A 21692-nucleotide genomic window follows, 5' to 3' on the forward strand; every position below is an offset into this window, starting at 1 on the left:
TCTTCTTGACCATATTTTGTTACAATTGAAAATGATATTTCAAGTTACGACTGAGAAATTGAGGTAAGTTAAGTCAATGTATTTTAAATCCATTGTATTTGTATATATATTTATTGAATTTATTGTTGATTTTAGTTCAGGAGGAAAAACGTGAGATTGAACTTGATGAAACTAAACTCCTCCATAGGAACAGCATCGGGAAGAACAGTGAAGTGTCATTACATATAGATTTCGGATCGGTTGAGACTGTTATTTTATAGCATTTCTTTTGGAAGTAAGATGTACGTCCTACAGATCGCAACAGAACAAAGGTCCTTAGATTTTGGTGGCATAGTCAAAAACACAGTTAAAATCTATTCAGTTAAATTGATCCAATTGTGAAATGGTTTGGTTAAAAAAGGATTAAGAAACTCTTCTATACTATAGAAAGATATCAAATATCAGAAATTTATCTTCTAACCATTTAGTAACTAAAAAAGAAAACTTTTTCATCAAAATGACATTATATTTAAATTGAAGTAAGACTTAAGAGACTTTAATTTATGGTCTGATTCAGAAAATATTTCTTAAGATGCTCCGATTAAAAAACTCAAGACTTCTCGTCGTTCATTATAGAAGAACTACTTAAAAATTGAACATTTCGGTAGATTTTTATTCGCTCTGGGTCCCTAATGGACCTTTCACGTAAATATGTATTGATGAATTCCCGAAATAGGAAATGAACAATGCTGTACTATAAATAGTACAAACTTTTAGTATATATTTTAGTATCAAACAAATGTAACCTCTATGTACATATAAGAAGAGTTTATTTCGATGGATCATTCCAACAGGGCGGGTGGAGTACCTGGAAGTCGGCCTGCAGTTCAGTGTTTCCGTTTGTATTTAGCCATTTGATGTACTATTCTAAGTTATAACTATTCTTGTACCCCCTCCAAAGGCTCATCCTCATTATGGCAGAAGCATTTTGCTAAATGAACTTTGCCTCACGGCACTTGCACACCCATACACACACCCGGGGAAAATGAGATCTCGACTTGGTGATATTTAAAATATCCAGTGTCAAAAATGAAGATCGACAGTTCCGGTCCAAATGTATGCTTACCACATACACACACATGCATATGCATATATACCTATATATATATATAATATATAGATTCAGTATATATATGAGAAAGAGTCGCTTGGTTTGGCACAAGGGTAGCGATTTTTACTGAACCACTATGCCAAGGGACTACGATGTAGTAAGCTGCTCCCCTTTCGATTCCACACCGAACACTGATGGCACCCATTCACATATTCATATACTCATACCCATACTCACAAGCCATTTCCATTTCCCATCAGCTAGAGAGAACTAGCCCCCAAGGCGAATCGAATTGAAACAGATCAAAGGCAGGCTGCAGCTGGGTTTTTGCTGATTTTTATTATTTTTAATACAAAAAACACAAAACGAATAGAAACCGGAAATGCCTAACTAACATTTTTTTTCTACACTTTGAGCATTTGCTCGCTCCTCGGCTATGTCACAACTTTCTTTTGTATGCGGGTCAAATGGACCTAATAGATCTCAAGTAGTCTAGGGTAATGGTTCCAATGAATAGTTTTTGATCTTCAAGTTGAGATCTTTTAGATAAACAAACTGTTTTAGAGTAATCGACAAACTTGACCTAGTTTAGGATGAGAGATAAGAGTTTCACGGGCTTAGAAAAGTGAAATAAGCATTAACTTAAAGACAAATTGATCAAAATGATGGTATATACTTGATAAAGATAAGAATTCAAATTCAGATTTTGGTTCAAGCTTCAAGCCCTTTGATAAGATAAAAGGGTTCGAAAACTTGAAATAAATTTCCTCTGTTTGTTTTGCTTGGAACACAATACCAGGCTAGCTTTTTGGACACACATACTAAAAATAGTAGGATCTTTAAAATGTTTAGGAAAATTCGATATTAGGAGTACTACTTTAGGTAAAACTTTAAGATTTTGGACTTGGAAACATTTAGATTTCTGATCAGAAACATTTTCTTGGGCAAAAATGCTTTTGTTGCGCCTTAAATATAGTTTTTTACTTCAAACTAGCAAAGTAGTATGAAAACTTCTTAAAAGTAAGTATGTTTTTTTAACTAATCAATTTGATAGAAGTATTAATGAACTTTTTTTTAATTTTCGCTTGCAGCAAATTAATCGAATCCTTTTCCGGGCTAATTGTGGGTTTTGATGTCTTTGGAACAATACACGGATGATCACAACGCAGTGCCACAATGCAGCGGCTAATGAGAAAGTATCGCGAAATGGAGGACAACCTGAAAACTTTGAACTACTTTTAAGCATAATGAATTCCTTTCAAGAAACATGGAAAGAAAGCGAGAACAAGGAGGTAAATTACGCGATGACAACGCGTCGTATGAGTTACGTGAGAAGAGGCAGAGCGCAGTGGGCAACATTTGATGAATGAAAGCCAACCAACGAACCCCGTGACATCTCACACCCCGTATACAATCGCATACACACTCACGCGTATACCCACACCCACAATACTGATGAGAGTTAGCTCTGCCTCAGCTGCTGTTGCTGCTGCTGCTGCAGTCGCGGTCGCTGGCTATATTTCGAATTTGATTTCGATTTAGTTTTTAGTACTATTTTATAATCAGACGAGTCAAGTTGTGTCTGCTCTCTCTCTATAGACTTTCGCTTTCTATGTGTGGATCGTCGTGGATGCCTGATCAGGTTGACTGACAAAACATATAGAAATAACGTCGCGTCCGAGTCGGAGTCTCGTGTGTCGAGTAATATCGAAGGGTTTTTAGACAAATACGCAAATCTGACATCTGACTACATGTGAATGCATCGGAATTGTAAGTGGAAATGCTGAAAGAAAAACAACAAAAATCAAGAGAAAAACCTGAAAAATATAAAAATAATTTTGAATTGAGACATCTGCCAAAAAGCAAAACACAAAAACCCATAAACAAAATGCTAAATGCAGTATAGAATAAAAGCAACGTTATTGAAAACTTGACAACTAATAAAAATCCAAGGAAAATCCAATGCTCTATAGTGTGTGAATGACTTGAAGGACTTCAATTACTCCCATCTGATACTGAAATCCTTTCAGTTTTGTATATTATTTCATGTAATATTAGGTTTCAATTTGAAACAATTTTCTCACATTTTATCTTGTATCCAATCGGTAAGTTTTCTGTTTTACCGGCTCAATGTCATCATCTGTTTAGTGATACCCTCTAAGATAATGAATAGACAGGGTAGTTCAGCATTTATGTTGACTATGTCTCAAGGTGTGAATAAAATGGAAAATTAAAACTTATCGTTTAGTGTATATTTTATCATTTGAAATCCGATAAAGTTGAAAAAGTATAGTATTCAAAACATATTATAAAGAAAATACTTCTTGAATCAATATTTATATCATATATTTGTTGTGCTAGATATATATTTATTGCACTAGAGTTAGGTGGATTCAAATTAAGGATTATATAGGATAGGATTTGTATACTTGAAAGAACAGAAAACTTTTCATTATGTTTGTATGAATCACATGACGAATACCTATATTTGTTTATTAACTTTCTCTATAATGGCGCTTTAAGGATATATAATAGTTGAGCTTATCCTAGATAAAAACGTTTTTTTCTTACATTTATTTTGCTTTTTTACGAATCGATTTTAGCTTCTTGAGTTGAAGAGAGGGAAAAGCGTGAATAATTTTGATTACTTGCTACTGATAAGAGAGCTCATGGACCACAGAATAAAGAGCGGTGGAGAAAAGGGTATAGATTAACCTTCAGAAGGCTAAAATCAAACTGTGGGCGTGGCTCTATGTTCATATATAAAGCAGACAGCGGAAAGTTTAGTTTTTTGTTGTATTTTTAGCACAGTTTTCTGTCGTATGCAGTTTTGTGTGTGTTTTCTCTATTTTGTATGCAGATAAAAATAGTTTACTTAATTGTTTATATTTAAAACTGATAAGAAATCTTGTACAAAAGATGCAATTGCTTAACCTGCCCTCGCCAAAAGTAAAAAACCACCGAAATATATAAAAAAAATTGTCTCACTCATAAAAATTAAGTTACCCATGCTTCTATTTATTACATGTGCGTGAACCTTTAATTAAGATCCAGTTCGAGAGAGGAGAATCTGTTTATTTAAGATCAAGATCTTTCAGTTTCTGCATTTAAATGGTATTTATTAATTATCTCTGTTGCGTGTTTTTTTTTCTGCCGTTCTTACTGCTTTTGCGGAACTTTTTCTTATTTGTTGATAAGCCAGAAATTTCAAGATCTCAAAATGGTAATGCCAAGCTTATAGATAGATAGACAGACAGACAGTCTAGATTAGCCAAGGTGACAAAGGCCGCTTGTCAGTCGCTTGTCAGAATCGAGATTCGTGCCGTCATCTAAGCATATCTATATATTTCTAGGTACATACAAATATGGGTTAATCATTCGATGTGTAATCTAATCAAACCCATGCAAATATTAATGCATAAGGGTTAATAATTCGATGCGAAATCTAATCAAAACGAGGCAAATGTAAATGCATTTTATTGAAGAGATAGAAACATTCAAATTACTTAGACTTCACGTCTAAAATGATGATTCTTAAACCATTTTGAAACAAGACAATAGTGAAACTATTAGCGATGGGGCTAACGAGTTAAGAGAGGATAAAAGAATCTGCGCCGATCTTTATGGACAAATTATATATAACATGATATAAAAAAAATAGAAGAAACTTCAAATTTATCAGGTTTATCCCTATGTCTAGAAGACCTTCTGAACCCCCTGGATTAGTCCAAAGGTTATAGAAAATATTTTCTACCTACGATTCATAGACTTAGATTTAAACTTCTGCTAACTATCTCTAAAGCAAATGAATTTTGACTGCAATAGTCGTCAAGAACATAAATTAATTTGGTTTTAAATTGAATAAAATAACTTTATATTATTATTTATACATCTTAAATATATGAAGGAAATTGTTAATTATATTGTTAACTATTTCAATAGCATTCAAATGGAAAATTAATCATCATTGTAGGTTTGTTCCTAGAAGCAGTCTTTTGTATAAAACTTACATATTTATATAACATTTTTCGATTATATAGGAATCTTTTTCCAATATCGAAAACATTTTGTAAACAGCATTAAATATATATATATATGCAAACCTCTCGAAAACAAATGACTTTTGAGCTCCATTTTTCCAAGACCTTTCAGATAGCCTCAGAAGAATGTTCTACAGAATCTAGTTAAATTCTACAATATGGTTTACCATGTAATTTACATATTAATAGATAGCTAAGAGGTTCTAATTGTAAGGTATCTTGCAATTTAATCTAATTACTATTAACATTATAAGATAAATGCAATTGAAGAGATAAAACTTCTACAAGATAAGAATATGGAAATTAATTTTACATTAACGAAAAATTATGTCGCTCACTTTGAAGCCAATTTTATTGTTCACTACTTTTAATAATTCGTTAATATTTATTGCAATGTTTTTAGTACTTGTTAATTGTGTTTATATTCATGAAATGTTTTAATTTGTATTTTATTAGGCGGTTTCATTCAGTCGAAACTGGTTTTCCGCACACACTTAATTTATTCCTTTCGTCTCAAAGACAAATGGGTTGGGTCCAGCTGGCCCCCCCTTACTTGCCCTCACCATACTCTAGTCACCCGAAGCGACCCTCTTGGCCATTAGTAATCAATTTGCATTGAGAATGAACATTACATATTTGCATCTCACACTCAGCCTCCTCCTCCTCCCACTCCGCGACAGTTCTATGAGTTTTAACTAACTACGAACTGAAAATGCATTAATTAGTTGAACTTGTAAAACAGATTGTCTTATATAAATACGTGTTTTGGAAAACTAATTTTTAGTTTTTTTTTCCTGCCCTACTGGAATTTCGTCTTTGTTTAATAACAATAATAACATTTCATTTGTTGATGTAAACTGTCTGTCAATCAAATCTTCTGAAAATATAAAATAATTTCTTTCAATTCAAACACCCACACACATAGCGGAAATTTTGGATTGGAAATGGAACTTTTGAGGAAATTAAAAATAATTAGAACTTTTATTTTGACGTTTAGCTGCTAATAAATACTTCGTTTAACCATGTGAAGTTCAAGTTTATTCAGAATTAACTTTCCGATATAACGAATTTAAAATGTTTAGTTTAAAAATTGATCTTTTAAGTATTCCTTTATTATGAGAACAAATTGATTGGACTTGGGATTTGATTAGATAAAATACTCATTTACTATATTTTTCAACATCCATTGAATTACAAAGAAACGACTTTCTAAGATTCCATTAAATATTATAATTGAACAACATTCTCAAGAATTTTTATAATTTGTTATAAAATTCCGACATTATCATATTCATGGTTTAATAATACTCATTCATAATGTCCGATTAATCTAAAGTTGAATCGTTTAAATTAATTTGACTTAAATATGCAAAATATTTTGTTTCAACACTTTAATCAATATGAATGAACTTGTAGTCGTAATTTTGTGCAATTTTTAATTGCAATAGTTTCCGGTTTTTTTCAAGTTCAGCATCAGATCCTTTTACACACCGTTCGAGTTCAACTTCCGCCAACATTTGACACACAAAAGCTCTAACAAATAGATCTACTTGCAGCTTCCGTTCAATTAATATGCAAACATAAATCGATGACAATGAGTGGCGATGGAATTATTTCAAATTTTTCACATGGAAAACAATTTCTGTCTGACAGATATGTGTAAACAAATTCGTTTACATGATTCACGGTCAAGTTCAGAATAGAATACACAAAACAGAAAGCGATATGCTTATATGTACATATACATATATGTATGCATATAGACAGACTGGTCAGTCGGTCACTGTGGCTGATTGTGTAACTGCATTTCCGAGCACATGCTCACCACTTATTAATCAAATTCATAGCTACTTAATTTCTTATCTCTCATTAAAAATTCAATTGAATCTCGAGTGTTAAACATTTCATTAATTGACTCACTCAACATTTTCGAGCATTGGAACTAATGAATTGAGTTTTCTATGAAGTAAGTAAATGTTATATCGAATGACGGAACACAAGGAAAAATAATTCGAATATATGATTTTTTTTAGAGTTTAGTCTAAGAAATTTCTCCTCTCAAATTAACTGTTATTATAGTAACTTTTGAAAGAAATTTGGAAAATCACTTGATGACAATCAATGACAGATATATGTACATATTTGGTAGCCATTATATTAAATTTAATCTAATCTAAATCTAAGCTGATCAAAAGTAAGTTTAGTACTTGTATACCTATAAGTTTTATGAGGTCCTATTCAAAGGATTGAATTAACATTTATATTTATAATATTTACAATTTAAAGAAAACAACACTATAAAAATCGAGCTAATAAAACTAATTCTAGGTATTCAGGACGGCAATTGAAAAATTATATGTTTGATATAGGAATAACAACTTCTAAGAGTCAGAAATGTCGAATACTTCATTTTACAAACTTCTAAACCTGTTAATATATATATATCTCTTTACAAAATAAGAGTCACAAAATAAAATATATATGCAATTAAAATTAATATGGCAAGTTGAAGATCTAGGGGCTACTTTTTGGAAAAAAACTGTTTCGCCAAGGTTTCTATCTAAACTAAAAAAAGTATGAAAAGTTTATCACGAACTCTAGTTTTTCAGCCGGACCAATTTCAGATTCAGAAAACACTTTTCTAATACATTATGGCGCGCCAAATTCGAAAACGTTCAGATTTGCTTTACTTTAGGAGAATTCTTAACATAGAGATGGTTTCTCTTCTGGAACCATCAACATTTTTGTCTCAGTGGAAAAACAATGATCTTTTGATCTTTAAAATCAGGCTAAGTTTATTCAAATGTTTTACCTTAAGTGCCAAAACACTCTCTTATTTTGAAAAAGTGCAAAGCTTAAAGCTCTTTTTTAGTACTTAGGTTGGCGCCAAAATTGAATTTAGGCCAGCTTTTGGTTTCAACAAACTTCAAATAGAAGAAATTCGCACTTAACGTGAATTAAGAATGGAATGTATTTTAATATGTTATGAAGTAGTGTATAGGTAGTTCTTTCTAAAATTGGAATTTAATTATTAAACAAGCTATAAGGTATCTTTACACACTTATTTCCATATGAAACTAATCTGAGGTGTGGGAGTTGAATTCCATTTTGAGCCAAGTCGCAATATTCTTAATGCCGTCATGCACTTGTTTTTCTTTGCTCACTCTTTGACAATTGTAATGCAATTGAGTAAACAATTGCAGTAGAAAAAAGTGATTTAATATTTTTGATTAAGACCAGAGTTTTTTTTTTTTGTTGTTGTTATACTCTATTCAAATTGGCTAACTAACCAATTGACAGCCCTCAATTTGGGTCACACATGATCTGGGAGATTGTATCATGATCGGTGGCTATCATTGGACCATGGATCTCATTGATTACCGTTTTGTAGGAGCATTTTGTGACACAGTTTTGATCATTGCCCTTGCACCGACTGCAAAATATTTCATTATTCATGATCGTTTATGTAAATTTATTTGTTTGCCACGTTTCATTGCTGTTGTTTTCTCTCAATTCTATTAATTGAGCTGCCTTTGGTGTGCAATTTGCTTACCCTCTACGGCTATAGGGCAGAGGGGGGTATTTGAATTGTTCAAATTTATGTGATCCAGATAAATCAAAAGTCAGGATCAGCAGTCAAAGCGATCTTTTGTGGTCCATCTAGTTAAGTTCCTTCCTTCAATTAAGTTTAAAAAAACCTTTTCTTTAATATTTACATTAAAAATTGGAAAACAAAAACTTAAGAATTCGATGATCCTTCGCCATGGAAATTACTGTTCTATTTTTTCTTCTATTTGTCTATTGATCTATCCTATTGAGAAATGGTTTCATAACTAATTTGTTCTATATATCTCTGATCAAGGATAATAATTAAAACTTAAAGAGCATTAGAAATGAACAACACGACTTTTTTACTTCTTTGACTTAATTTTATTTTGAAATTTATGCTTTCGGTTGACTTTCCTGAAGATAATAAGGTATCAAATATTCTTTGCGTCCTTTTCTCATGTTTCTGTCTTCACTTTATCCCAATTTTTTTGACATTTTTCAAAGACTTCCAAGTTACTTTATAAGTTTTATGAATGTTAAATTATATTCCAAGTTAATTCCAAAAGTCTTAGGGAAAATATTTCAAAAACTTTGAGCAACAGTGTAACAGGCAAAATGTTTGTTCTTAGTAAATCTCCCTAATTGTTTTATTTTGTTGCAAACCTTTCATTCTTTGATTTCCACAAACAAACACACAAAAATACAAAGAACAAACTCACAAGAAAAAAAAGAAATTGAATGAATGAAGCAAAAAAAAATAAACGCAAAACAAAGCAACTTCCGGTTTTGCGTCAAAAGTAACACCACCAAGTGTGTAATCATTAGCACGGGGGATTAAGGGAGAGGAGTCGAATGACAAAGGCAAAGCTCTGCCAGCTGCCATCGAAGCAATGCGGATCGAAATTGGACTCGGACTCGCATGCGGATCATACACAAATGTATATATACATATACATATAGGTATAGGGGTTGTAATTTGTTGTTTTTTTTTGCCACCGACCCAACGGTTTACGTTTTGTGGATGCGCAAAAGCTTTTGTGCGAATGTTTGACGGATTAGTCTGTGATGGTTTGTTGACCAGTGAGGAACGATCAAAAATTGTCTAGAAATTGCCACACAACCATTATCATAAAGCTTGTGACCAAAGAACAATGTAAAAAGTAACGTGCAAATGTTGACTCTGTAATTGTTATTTGCTTAAACTATAAATTACTTGTTTAAGGTAAATTGAAAATACATAAATTTCTCTTTCATGATGTCATTATGGTTCTATTGAAAGCTTGTAATATTAAAACTGAAATTTGTGGGAACTCAAATAAATATATAAAACCCAAATGACGTTTTATGTATATTAACTAACTGAACACACTAAACTATATAAAGTGAGTTAAAAAAAAAAAACATTTGAAACGATAGTTAAAATGCATAAACAAACACTTTTTGTTTACACAAAGCACATAGTGAATGTATTAAAGATTTTAATTAATTTATTATATTCAAAGTCTTATATTCCTGTCGTATTTTAATGCATTCAACAGATTCAATTGTACCGTCGTGTCTTAGACCCAGCTGTTATTAGTTTTGCTTAGATATCTATCTAAGTTATTGACTAAACTGCCAACGCACTTTTTAGTGCGTCGGGGCCCAAGTAGAACAGGAGTGGGGTCAAGGCCCATATAAACGTGAACCCCCGCCCACTGCCGACATTTACTTGGCAAAAATGACGCGACCCAAGCAAGATGATAACAAATTCAAAAGCTTCATGCAGGAGAATGTCCTTACCATGGCCACCGTGATTGGTGTGTTTGTGGGTGGCCTGGTGGGATTCATTATCAAGAACAGCACTGGCGAATGGACAAAGCGTGAGATTATGTATATATCCTTTCCGGGTGAGATCTTTTTGCGGTAAGTAAAAATATCTTATGAAATGAAAATCATAAGTATACTTATTTTTCTCCCTTTGCTTTTAGCATGCTGAAGTGTTTGATTGTGCCATTGCTGGTATCTTCGATAACCAGTGCCATTGGTGGCCTGGACTTGAGCATGTCCAGTAAAATTGCCACCAGGTGAGAAAAGGATGAACTTGGTTGAAGATCAATTATAATTGGTTTTATTTTAGGGCCATAACTTATTACTTTGTCACAACCATTTCGGCTGTCATCTTGGGCATTTGTCTGGTCACAACACTGAGGCCAGGACAGGGTGCCAAAATTGTCGAGACCCAGACGGAGAGCATTGACAAAGCTTCCAAGGTGTTGACACCCGACACCCTCATGGACTTGGTGCGGTAAGTAGCCCAAAGGCGAAAAATAATCAAATGATTTGTGATTGATTTGAGCTCTTTTTCATTATAGAAACATGTTTACGGATAACATCATACAGTCCACCATGTTTCAGGTATGCTCTCTCTCCGTCTCTCTTTCTTTCTCTTTATGTTTTTGCAAACCCTCAACCCCAATTCATTCTATTCCCGACTACCAACAGAGATCCGCTTCAATTATTCAATTGAAAGTCTTTGATTGAAACAAAGCGCGACACATTGCAATCAAAACTGACATTATAGAGGGATATCACAATTTCAGATGAATGTACAAGTTCACAGATTTTGTGTATTTAGGAGGGGAAGTGTTTTTACAATCACCCTAGTGACGAAAGCACACACACACCACACACATAGAAATACACACACACACACAACGAGCTCTTGTATGCTTAATTTTCAATTATCACATACAGACAGATCGTGAGGCTCCCCAGACATAAATTGAATCAAAGTACTTAGTTTGCTGTTGCTGATTGTAACTACTCATATACATATATACATATATATATATATATGTCTATATGTAGTCGTGCAAAATTGTATGCTGGCTTAGGTAGCAGTCCAAATGAATATTTATGCGGACAATTAGATTATTGTCGCTTTTATACGACTCTGACTCAATCAAGGGAAATATTAAGAGCTCGAAATTGTTTGTTATTTTACCTATAGATTTGCCTAACTGATCTATTTTCAGCATAAACATGTTGGAAGTACAGTAAGATTACTGGATAGTATAAGAATGTTTTTGAAATAGAAACTCAATTAATTTTTAAGAACTATCTTAAATTTATAGGTTTCCTCTTTACTTAGATAGTTCATGTTCAATTTCCTATTCGTCTCAAATAGTTCCTATTTATGTATATGGAATCGCTTTGGTTCCAAGATTTCAATTTAAGTTTTAAATTCATTAATATTTTTTCTAATAAATATATTAAATTTATGGTATCTTCATTATACTTATACCTATTTGTATAATCTTTCTAAAAGCTATCTTAAACTCACAATCAGTTAGTTTTAATCTTCTAAAACTTTTCTTCTAGTAAATGATTACAAAATTTGGCATTTCTTTTTACAAACTAGTTCTGAAATCCCATTTTATACTTGTTCTCAAAGTATAAAAAAGATCTGCTTATGACTCAAATACTTTATCATTTCAGCATCGCACAGAGATCTATGAAAATACCAGCATTAGCCCAGCTCGTAAGTTTCATAATTTTGATTACATTTCCATTTCAAAATTATAATTCCTGAATTTCTATGATATTTCTTTTAGAACCCATGGAGAATTGGGAATTTAAGGCTGCTCAACGTGAGGGTTCCAATGTTTTGGGTCTGGTAATGTTCAGTGTTATCTTGGGTACCACCATTGGACGAATGCGGGAGAAAGGACAACTGCTGCAGGATTTCTTCACCACTCTAAGCGAGGCCATGATGACCATTACGTCTTGGGTGATTTGGTGAGTCGATCAAATTGTTAATGGTTTTATTGCTTATTCATTATGCTGAACATTATTAGGATTTCTCCATTGGGCGTGGGCTTTCTAATAGCCGCCAAGATCATTGAAATGGAATCGATAGCATCTACTATACAATCGTTGGGTTGGTACTTTATAACCGTTATGATTGGCCTCTTCCTCCATGGATTCGGTAAGCTAGATGACATCTTAAATTACTAAACCATTGAGTAATTCTTTGAAATTGTTTAATTTATTAGGAACCATTGCCGTAATTTTCTTTTTGGGCACTAGACGTCTGCCATATCGGTTCATTGCCAAGCTCAGTCAAGTGCTGGCCACAGCATTTGGTACTGGCTCCAGTTCAGCCACTATGCCATTGACCATCAAGTGCTTGGATAATATGGGTATAGATCCCAGAGTAACACGCTTCGTTATACCCGTGGGAGCCACCATCAATATGGATGGAACTGCTCTGTATGAGGCAGTTGCTGCCCTCTTCATTGCCCAATATCGTGAGATGAGCTATTCCTTCGGCACCATTGTGGCCGTGAGTATAACGGCCACAGCAGCTTCGATTGGAGCTGCGGGAATTCCTCAAGCTGGTTTAGTCACAATGGTCATGGTATTGGACACTGTGGGTCTGGAGCCCAAAGATGTTTCTTTAATTATAGCCGTAGATTGGTTGCTGTAAGCAGTAAAAACCTCTTTTTCTTTATTGTATTTTGCTAACTGATAATTTGTTTTCCAGGGATCGTTTCCGTACAACCATCAATGTGATGTGCGACGCTTTGGGCACTATTCTAGTTAATCACCTTTCGAAGAACGATCTGGCTAGTGTAGATAGGGTAGGTATAGGTTCAAGTAATTGGCAAAGTAGTTAGTTATTGGGATGAAGCTTGGTATTCGAGCCATTTATAGTCCGGGTAAGATAAAGTTTGAAAATTATCAGGATCGGACCACTTAGTCATATAGTTTTATACGAAAAGTAACTGAAGCAGTTTGAGTATCGCTTTGAAAATTACTTATGTGATAATATTGGATATAAAACCTGAGATCGATTGTTCTAGCTTACGAAATGATCCGGTAGATTATCTGAATTCTGATATATTGGATATAAATAAAAGATTGTTTTAAATTTTGACCCACTATGGCTTCGATTAGTTACTAGAAGTAAGTCAATTCAGTCCCCACTGGTCGCAGACTAGAATCCTTGAGCTGGCCAACTTTCTAGCAATTTATTTCTTAGTAATTCTCAAATTTGTAAGCTGTTATAGTGACATTGAGATTCTTTCTACTTGATACGAAATATCTTTCTTACTTACAGTTGAACGCCGAGCCCCATGAGCTCCTCGAGCTTGGTGCCAATGGCCATGAGATGAAAGAATGAAGGCAGTCTTCGCTTGGCGCCTATAATCGCAAGCGATGAGTGGACTTGTCCAAGGTGTGGGCCTGGTTCCACATTCTCCCCAATAATGACAGCGATTCGGATGACGATGATTATGATGAATATTACGATCGCTATCATTAGGTGGATGAACGTGTGTGGACGTTGGACTGCACATCATCGAGTTTGTTGAATGGTGACCAAGACGCATCTAAATTTTCCGATAATATAATTTTTGCAATGCGGCAGCAGCAACGACAGCCCAAATAGGATGCTGCTCCAAGTACAAGTACTAAAAAGAAAAAACAAAAACATAAAAACAACAACAACAAAACACAAGAAGGAAAACAAGAAAACAGCAACGAATTTATATGAAATTGTTTGTTAAATTAGTATAAATGAAAAGTAAGACAAAAATTAAGACAGACAGAGAAGAAAGAGGTGAGCAAGGAACACATTTTTACTTCTAAATTCTAGAAATACTTTCATGGTGTAAATAATTTTTAAATATTTATAATTAAAATTTAATTTCAGTTCAAATTTGCATTACATTTTCATAAAATTAGTATTAATAAAAAAAAAAAAAACAAAACAAACACAAAAAAAAAAAGAAACACACAAGTAAATGAAAACAAAAACCAAGCAATTGCATTTTGTTAGATCGCAAATTGTTGAAACTTCACTTGAAATAGCAAACAAAAACAATGTCTAAAATAGATTCATTATTAGTATTTGTTAAACAGTTATTATGCACAACAAAGACAACAAATTAGAAACTAGAGAAATGTATCCAGAAAGCGAAAAGCAAACAAAAGAACATTCAAACCTAAATAAATATTCAAAAATCAATCAGAACAGGATTTATATGCCGTTACAAGTTCGTGTTCATAGTTGAGCTTTGTAAATACTTAATAGCTTAAGTATACCATAAAAATATATTAAAAACACAACAAATATATTTAAAGGAAGAAACAACACAAAACATTTAAAGCCAAAAAACGAAGGAAATTCCACATTGAAAAGCGAGAAGAGAAATTTTGAAATGACAATAATACCGAAATATATATTTTAGTATGCTTCTAATCAGCCAGTCAAATTTATACGTAACAATTTATTTATTACAATATATATTAATTAACTAAACTTAAATAAGTTCACAGCAACTGCAAAATTAAAACAAAACAAAAAAAAAAAGATAACAAGAATATTAAACACAAGTTTTTCAAATACAATAACAATCGATAAAATTAAAATTAAAATAATTTAAACAAAATGTTTGTAGTTGTGTGTAGTCTAAATATATGTTTACTAATAAAACTTTATGAATATTTAACGAGTATTAAATGAAGTTTCGAATCTAAAACGAGTATGTAAGGAAGTGCCATTCGAACAAGTAGGAATGCTCCTTACATATAGATAACCCAGAGACAGGGAATTTACTGAATCCTGGAAGAAGATATGGGTTCCATATGTATGAACACTAAAGAAAAATGTTGTTAAAGTTAATTTTTCCCCTGTCTGTTGTTCTAAAGTGTATTCCCATTTCGATTTCAGTATTTGACTGATGTATTGGAACACCGACTTAACATTAGCTTGGAAAAAACTCATTTCTTGGTAAAGTTTGGTTGTCATTAGTTTTAGCTTAGACTTAATTGTGAATATTCTGTCCCAGTGCAAAGAGATGTTAAAAAGACGGTACCTATCCAAGGAGGCATTGTTATGATATCTCATGATAGGACAAATCTATGAAATGATCGTTCCGTTGCTACAAGGCGCTTCACCTTCCATTCCATCACTTGATTACATATATCAATTATTAGCTCTATTATTAATATTTAAAAGGCATTTGAAATTTTATTTAAACAAGGCCAATTGCAAAACGATTTATTTGTCTTAGATACATACATTTACTCATTATTGAAAATTAATTTTTTGGTGTGCTTCGTGAATATGTCAACTACTAAGAATTATTATAACAAGTCTCTGAGATTTCTTAAAAGAGATCGTTTGACATACTCGGCGCATGTGTAATCCATATGGTAAGCTGGCACTCCTGATCTTGATTTTCGGTGGACCGGAAGTTGGAAAAATACCAACTAATATGTGAAGTATGTAGCAATTATCACTTTCATAGAAATCACAAATTACCGATTTGATAAAGCTTACAAACAGAGTCGGATTAGCCATATAACAGAATTGGCAGATGCTAAGGACCCCGCGCTGTTAGATAGTTTTTTTTCTATTGAAACGATACAAAAAACAGTATAATAATACAATAAACCTTTGTTTCCATGCTGGCTAATTTGTGAATTTGTTAAATTTTGAATAAAATAGAATACCGAGGGTTAGAATCACGTAAGAGAGATAACGGCTGATAATATTCTTTTGTTTGCGAATTTGTTGAATGATAATGAGTAATTCGTTTTCAAAGCAACAAAGTAAAGTGTACCGTGGCTATATATATTGTTATTTGTGTGGGTCAGTTTCGGTTTCATTTGATTTGGTTTGAAATTTCGATTTCGGTTTACTGAAACAAAGAATTACTCGAATGGTTAGAAGAAGGGGGAAGGCTGTGGGAGCTGCAAAACAACTGAATATGCACATAAGAACGAAGTCGAATGCAAACTGGCAGAAAGGAACAGCTGAAACCAAGTAGAAACACAAATCAACTGCAGTGCCAGTGCTTTCCATTTCATTTTCTCAATTTTCTTTGCTTTTTCTGCCAAACTCACAAACACACACACACGCACACACAAACGCACACACACACACACACATGGACACCATATGGAAAATGCAAATAATGTGGCTTCGAATGGGTGAAGCAGTGAAGGATATTCGTATCTATTCAGAGGCAAAGGATGTTTGCAACAAAAGCCAAAACGAATTATCTGCAATGCGGCTGGAGGTGGAAGATATTTAAGCAAAATCGGCTTATTATGACCATAGAACGTGGAGAAGGGGAATCTTCATTTTCGCATAGATATGTTCGTAGCTAGAAGATATCATTTCAAATGCCAACAAATTTGAGATTTAAATTGTCGATAGTCTATTGAGAAATCTATTTAACTCCCCAACTCAATGGAATTCCTGTTTGCCTTAATTGGACTGTAAATATGTATAAAATGTGATAATAAAGTTAAAGCTAGTTTTACAAGTGATAAATATGTAGGGTAGACTGTATTTCCTTTTTAATTGTTGAACTTTCCACAGAATGTTTTTGGAGCTTTTATTTTCAAGACCAATTGAAGTTATGCTGAATATATTAATTAAGGTGTTAAGAAATGTTTTTGAAAGATATTAATTTGGATAGTAAATTTAAAATTATCCTCATAAATTTTGTCAATTAAAGAATACAAATATAATGTTGGCATACAAATTATTTTTGCTGACATTTTTATGATATTTTTCATGATAATTTCATAAATTTGTTTGGATCCTCTAAGGTTTACTAGATTTGCATAATACAGAGCTTGACTTGACCACAATCCATCTAAGATAAACAACAGATAAAAATAAATAATAAACCTTGGTCTACACTTCCGTAAACTTAAGTATTTGAATATCCCAAGTACCTAAAGTAAGTAAAGTTTCTATAACCGAACACCAGTCTTTCATTTGATTTGAGTTTCATTTATAATTCAATTAATCAATCTTTTTGGCGACCATCGTACACATTTTTTTCTGAAAGAGAAAGTTCAGTAGCATAGCCTTTGTCTGGTTTGACGTGTCCTTAAAGGATATAGGAAAGTGGAATGGGCAGGGGAAATGTGATGGAGATTGAAATAATAATCGGATTAGGCGATTACCTTAATAATTTGGCCGTTTGTAATGTTAAATTAAATATACCTTCTCACTATATTGATTTTATATGCTCTGTACGATTTAGTATTTGTTTCGAAAGTTTCTCTACTAGATGAAAATGAATTTTTCTACAATTAGTCAAAAACTAGAAATGATAACCTTTAGATTTCCTGAAATATCAACACATAAATGAAAGGACATATGTAATTTTTCGCGATACTTGTGCAAAATTGTTGATGTAAGATTAAATATGTATTTTAAATAGTGAATTCTGCTTGCAAAACAAAGTTATTAATATTTCATAAAAACCAGAGGGCCGGGGCTAACTTCGACCGCGTCAAAGTTTGTATACCCTTGCAACTTTTTTGGTAACTTTATCCTTACCTATTAGCCATCAATGTGGAAGAACGTTTTATCTAAAAAGGCTTATGCTTGCGAAAGAAAGGCCTACAATCATAGGAAATAACGAAGATATTGATCAAAGTCACTGTTTTCCACCGATCGTTCCTATGGGAGCTATATGATATAGTCACCCGATCTTGATCAAATTTGGCATAGTCGCTTATAGGCATAGTAAACTCTCTAATATTAAGTTTCACGACAATAGCTCAGAAAATAACGAAGTTATTGAGAAAGTCACTGTTCGTGACTTGGCCGTTTGTATGGGAGCTATGTGATATAGTCACCCGATCTTGATCAAATTTGGCACAGTCGCTTATAGGCGTAGTAAACTCTCTAATATTTAGTTTCACGATAATAGCATAGAAAATAACGAAGTTATTGAGAAAAGTCACTGTTCGTGACTTTGGGGTTTGTATGGGAGCTATATGATATAGTGGTCCGATCCGGCTGAATCCGAGATATACAACGCCTGCAGTATATACAAGCCTACGTGCAAAATTTCAGCTCTGTAGCTCTTACGGTCTAGGAGGAGTTTGCGTTGATCCAGACGGACGGACGGACGGACGGACGGACGGACGGACGGACGGACGGACATGGCTAGTTGAACTCGTCTCGTCGTGCTGATCAAGAATATATATACTTTGTATGGTCGGAGATGCTTCGTTCTATGCGTTGCACACTTCTGACCAAAATTAATATACCCTTTTTGCAAGGGTATAAAAAGTCTTTAACATTGGCGTAAATTATTACTTCCTGTTGAAAGGAACATCTATTGATCGCCCAGACCGTGCTTGTATTCCTCTTCTTTTTGCCCATCCCTTTTTGGTGGTGGAATGGGTATATTTTTGCTTTCGTATGTTGCCTTGTATCTTGCTGTTTTCACTTCATTTACATGTGAATCTGCCGCATAAGGCATGACAGTCCGAAAGGGCAAGGCGAATGTGGAGCAAGTAAAGTTTTGCTCCACCACCTACAAGAGGCGCCACCTCCGAACCCGCCAAGCGCACAGCTGACGTTTAAAAACTTGACACAAACGCCGCATGCAGAAAGAAAAAATATATATAAAATACATTTATATGAAAATAAAAAGTAAAAGATGAAATGAAAATGAAACGAAATGTAGGCGGATATGGCCATGTCTCTGGCTATGGCTGCATATCATATGAGTATGCAGTTATGCATGAATGTGTGAGGGGAGGCGCCACCCAACCTGACTCCAACCCATGTGGCCTCTTCTTACATGGCTTGTAAGCCGCTGTGTCTGTACAGATTTCCTTTGCATAAATAGCAGCATGTGAGGATGCAATTTCTCTTTTTATGCACACCATTCTTTCCTCTTTTTTTCCTCATTTTTATTGCATTTAAAAGTAAAATGCAACTTCCTCCTATGCAAGTTGGCTAACTTTGCCTTTTTCGCTCCCTTCTTTAAAGCCACCCATCGACAATCGAACCATAAGTTGGCTTAAAAGAAAAAAACAAAAAAATAAAGTTCCTGCCATGCGGTTTGTTATTGCAAATAAATAACACTTGCCAGCGTCTCTGTCTTTTCTGCACAAAATAAGTAAGTATAATAAAATGTGTGCTTCAAAACTAGTTGATGATGAAACGAAACAAGTTATTTCCTTAACCAGCACACGATGTTTTCAAGAACTTAAACAAAACAATATGTTTATGAAATGCCAGTTTTTGGAAAAGGGAAAAACAACTCAAAGGACTTAAAAGAGGGAAAAGCATTTTACAAGAAGCTTTAAACAAAAAATACTACAAATTTACTTACCGTTTTTGAACTAACGAGAAAAGCAGCTTATGCACAAGTTTTATATAAACAAAAGTTAGTGATGTCCTGAACCAATTGTATTGTTAAGCAGAAGAATAGAATGAAGAAAAGACAATGTGAGAAATAGGACATAGTTTTATAATGAAATTGGCTACTAGTCAGACTGAAGTAGTTATGACATCATTCAAATCAAAAAACAAAATGTTGGTACTTAGTAAGGACTCCTATACAAAATTCATTTATTCATACAAAAAAATAATGTCATGCGGGGGCCCAAGTATGACTGGGGCGTGGTCAATAAGCTGCCATTGACAGCAGCTTTAAACTTTGTATACCCTTTAGTTATCATCAAATTAGAGGTTCAATATGTTTCTTAAAAGTGCAAAAGACAAAAGTATTGAATATTTTTCGTTCAATACTTTTCAAATAAGCGGCAATTAACAGCTGAAAGAAGGAACTTTAATAATGAAACAAACTAATGCAAATACTTTTCAAGGAATCAGAAGTTTCAAAACTCTTTGAATGGTATGCAGAGTTCGAATACATTCGATTTAAAATTTATGCAGTTATATATTTTAGTGCGAACTAAAAAAGTTGGTGAAGTGAAGTGCTTTTGGTGGCATCAGCGTCTAAACTTTATCAACTTGTATTTGCGAAAAAAAAAATTGCTGTGATTAATTATGAAAGTTAATAATTTGCTTATGGCATAAGTCGGAACTTGCATAATGGCAATGCATGGCAAATAAAGAGCAGGAAGAAGACAGTTGGAAATCCCATCAAGTTACAAGAGGTGTGCTTGAATAGTAATGTATAAATTTATAGTTCAAATTTTGTAATACATCCAATTTTTATAGACTTTATACAAGCTTTATATATGTTATAAATGACATAAAAACCTTTTGAGAAAATAACAAAAGTGGCTTTGTTTAAATTCAGATTTAATATAGTCCATGGTTCATACTCCACTTTCTATATCTTCATTAAATAATTATCCCCCAATAAAAAATTCTTGTGAAGAGTAAACTCGTTATTTTGTAAAATTTGCGATTCCTGGCAAAAAAAGGTAAGCCAAAAGCGTGTTCTTTTCCCTTGAACCTTTTTCCAAATGAAACGCACTAGTTAAATATTTAACAATGGCAATATTTATGTCCAACTCAGTTAAATCAATTTGTAGATAAACCTCATATGCATCCTTTTACTTTTTGGGTTTGTGTCCAAAAAATCAGATTCATTGTCAGTTTTCGCTTGCAGCAATCTTAATTATTTGTTGCCATTACGTTTCAAATGTTAACAGCATGAAAAATCCAACGAATGGCCAAAACGGTTGCAATGGTCAACATCGGTTTTTTTCCTGCGCGCTTTTTTCTGTTTACCTCTCACAGTTCTCCACATGGAATGTCAATTTGGTCTTGTCAAATGCATGGAAAAAAAGAGCAACAGGAACCATCTGCTGGCTGATGCTGACAGTTATGATATTGCAGAACACAAAAACAACGGGAGCAAACCGGAACAGAATATAAAGAAATCCGTTACGGTAATCAGAGTGGGTGAATGGTTCATGTTCACAGGATGACATGGAGGGGCGAAAAAAATAAAGCAGGAGTCAAGCTGAAATTGCGTTTCATTGCAATTAATCAAATGGTGAAACAGATAGCTTAATTTGTTTACGTTTTACTGGTCCTTGCAATGGATCCTGTTGCACAGATAGGAGAATGGAGTAATCATGGGGACCGGGTGGAAGGTGGTTGCAGGTTGCAGTTGGTGTCATTATCTTCATGATTACCTTTACATTTTTAATGCGATTTCATTTGTTTGCACACATGTGGCAAACAAATGATGATGAACATTTTTGTCCTATAGAAATTC

At 33.5% G+C, this 21692-nt stretch overlaps 1 protein-coding gene across 1 annotated transcript; it reads left to right on the forward strand.

Annotated features, from left to right (window-relative positions):
* Nucleotides 1–2656: 2656 nt before the first annotated feature.
* Nucleotides 2657–15187, forward strand: Eaat1 (Excitatory amino acid transporter 1). Its single transcript, XM_068295307.1, has 11 exons — nt 2657–2860; nt 10218–10584; nt 10650–10745; nt 10799–10966; nt 11034–11076; nt 12160–12202; nt 12276–12459; nt 12519–12649; nt 12717–13146; nt 13208–13304; nt 13784–15187. The coding sequence occupies exons 2-11, from the start codon at nt 10400–10402 to the stop codon at nt 13844–13846; spliced, it is 1440 nt and encodes a 479-aa protein (XP_068151408.1). The 5' UTR covers nt 2657–2860; nt 10218–10399; the 3' UTR covers nt 13847–15187.
* Nucleotides 15188–21692: the final 6505 nt, after the last annotated feature.

The sequence above is a fragment of the Drosophila tropicalis genome, unplaced genomic scaffold (genome assembly GCF_018151085.1).
Source record: "Drosophila tropicalis isolate 14030-0801.00 unplaced genomic scaffold, ASM1815108v1 contig_845, whole genome shotgun sequence".
In the NCBI taxonomy this organism is placed as follows: domain Eukaryota; kingdom Metazoa; phylum Arthropoda; class Insecta; order Diptera; family Drosophilidae; genus Drosophila; species Drosophila tropicalis.

What these genes read in the sequence shown, in the direction of transcription:
- Eaat1 (XM_068295307.1), top strand. Translation starts at nt 10,400, where the DNA reads ATGACGCGACCCAAGCAAGATGATAACAAATTCAAAAGCTTCATGCAG. An exon ending in ATAGCCGTAGATTGGTTGCT is followed by an intron (nt 13,147 to 13,207) that starts GTAAGCAGTAAA and finishes TTTGTTTTCCAG; the next exon opens with GGATCGTTTCCGTACAACCA. An exon ending in ATCTGGCTAGTGTAGATAGG is followed by an intron (nt 13,305 to 13,783) that starts GTAGGTATAGGT and finishes TCTTACTTACAG; the next exon opens with TTGAACGCCGAGCCCCATGA.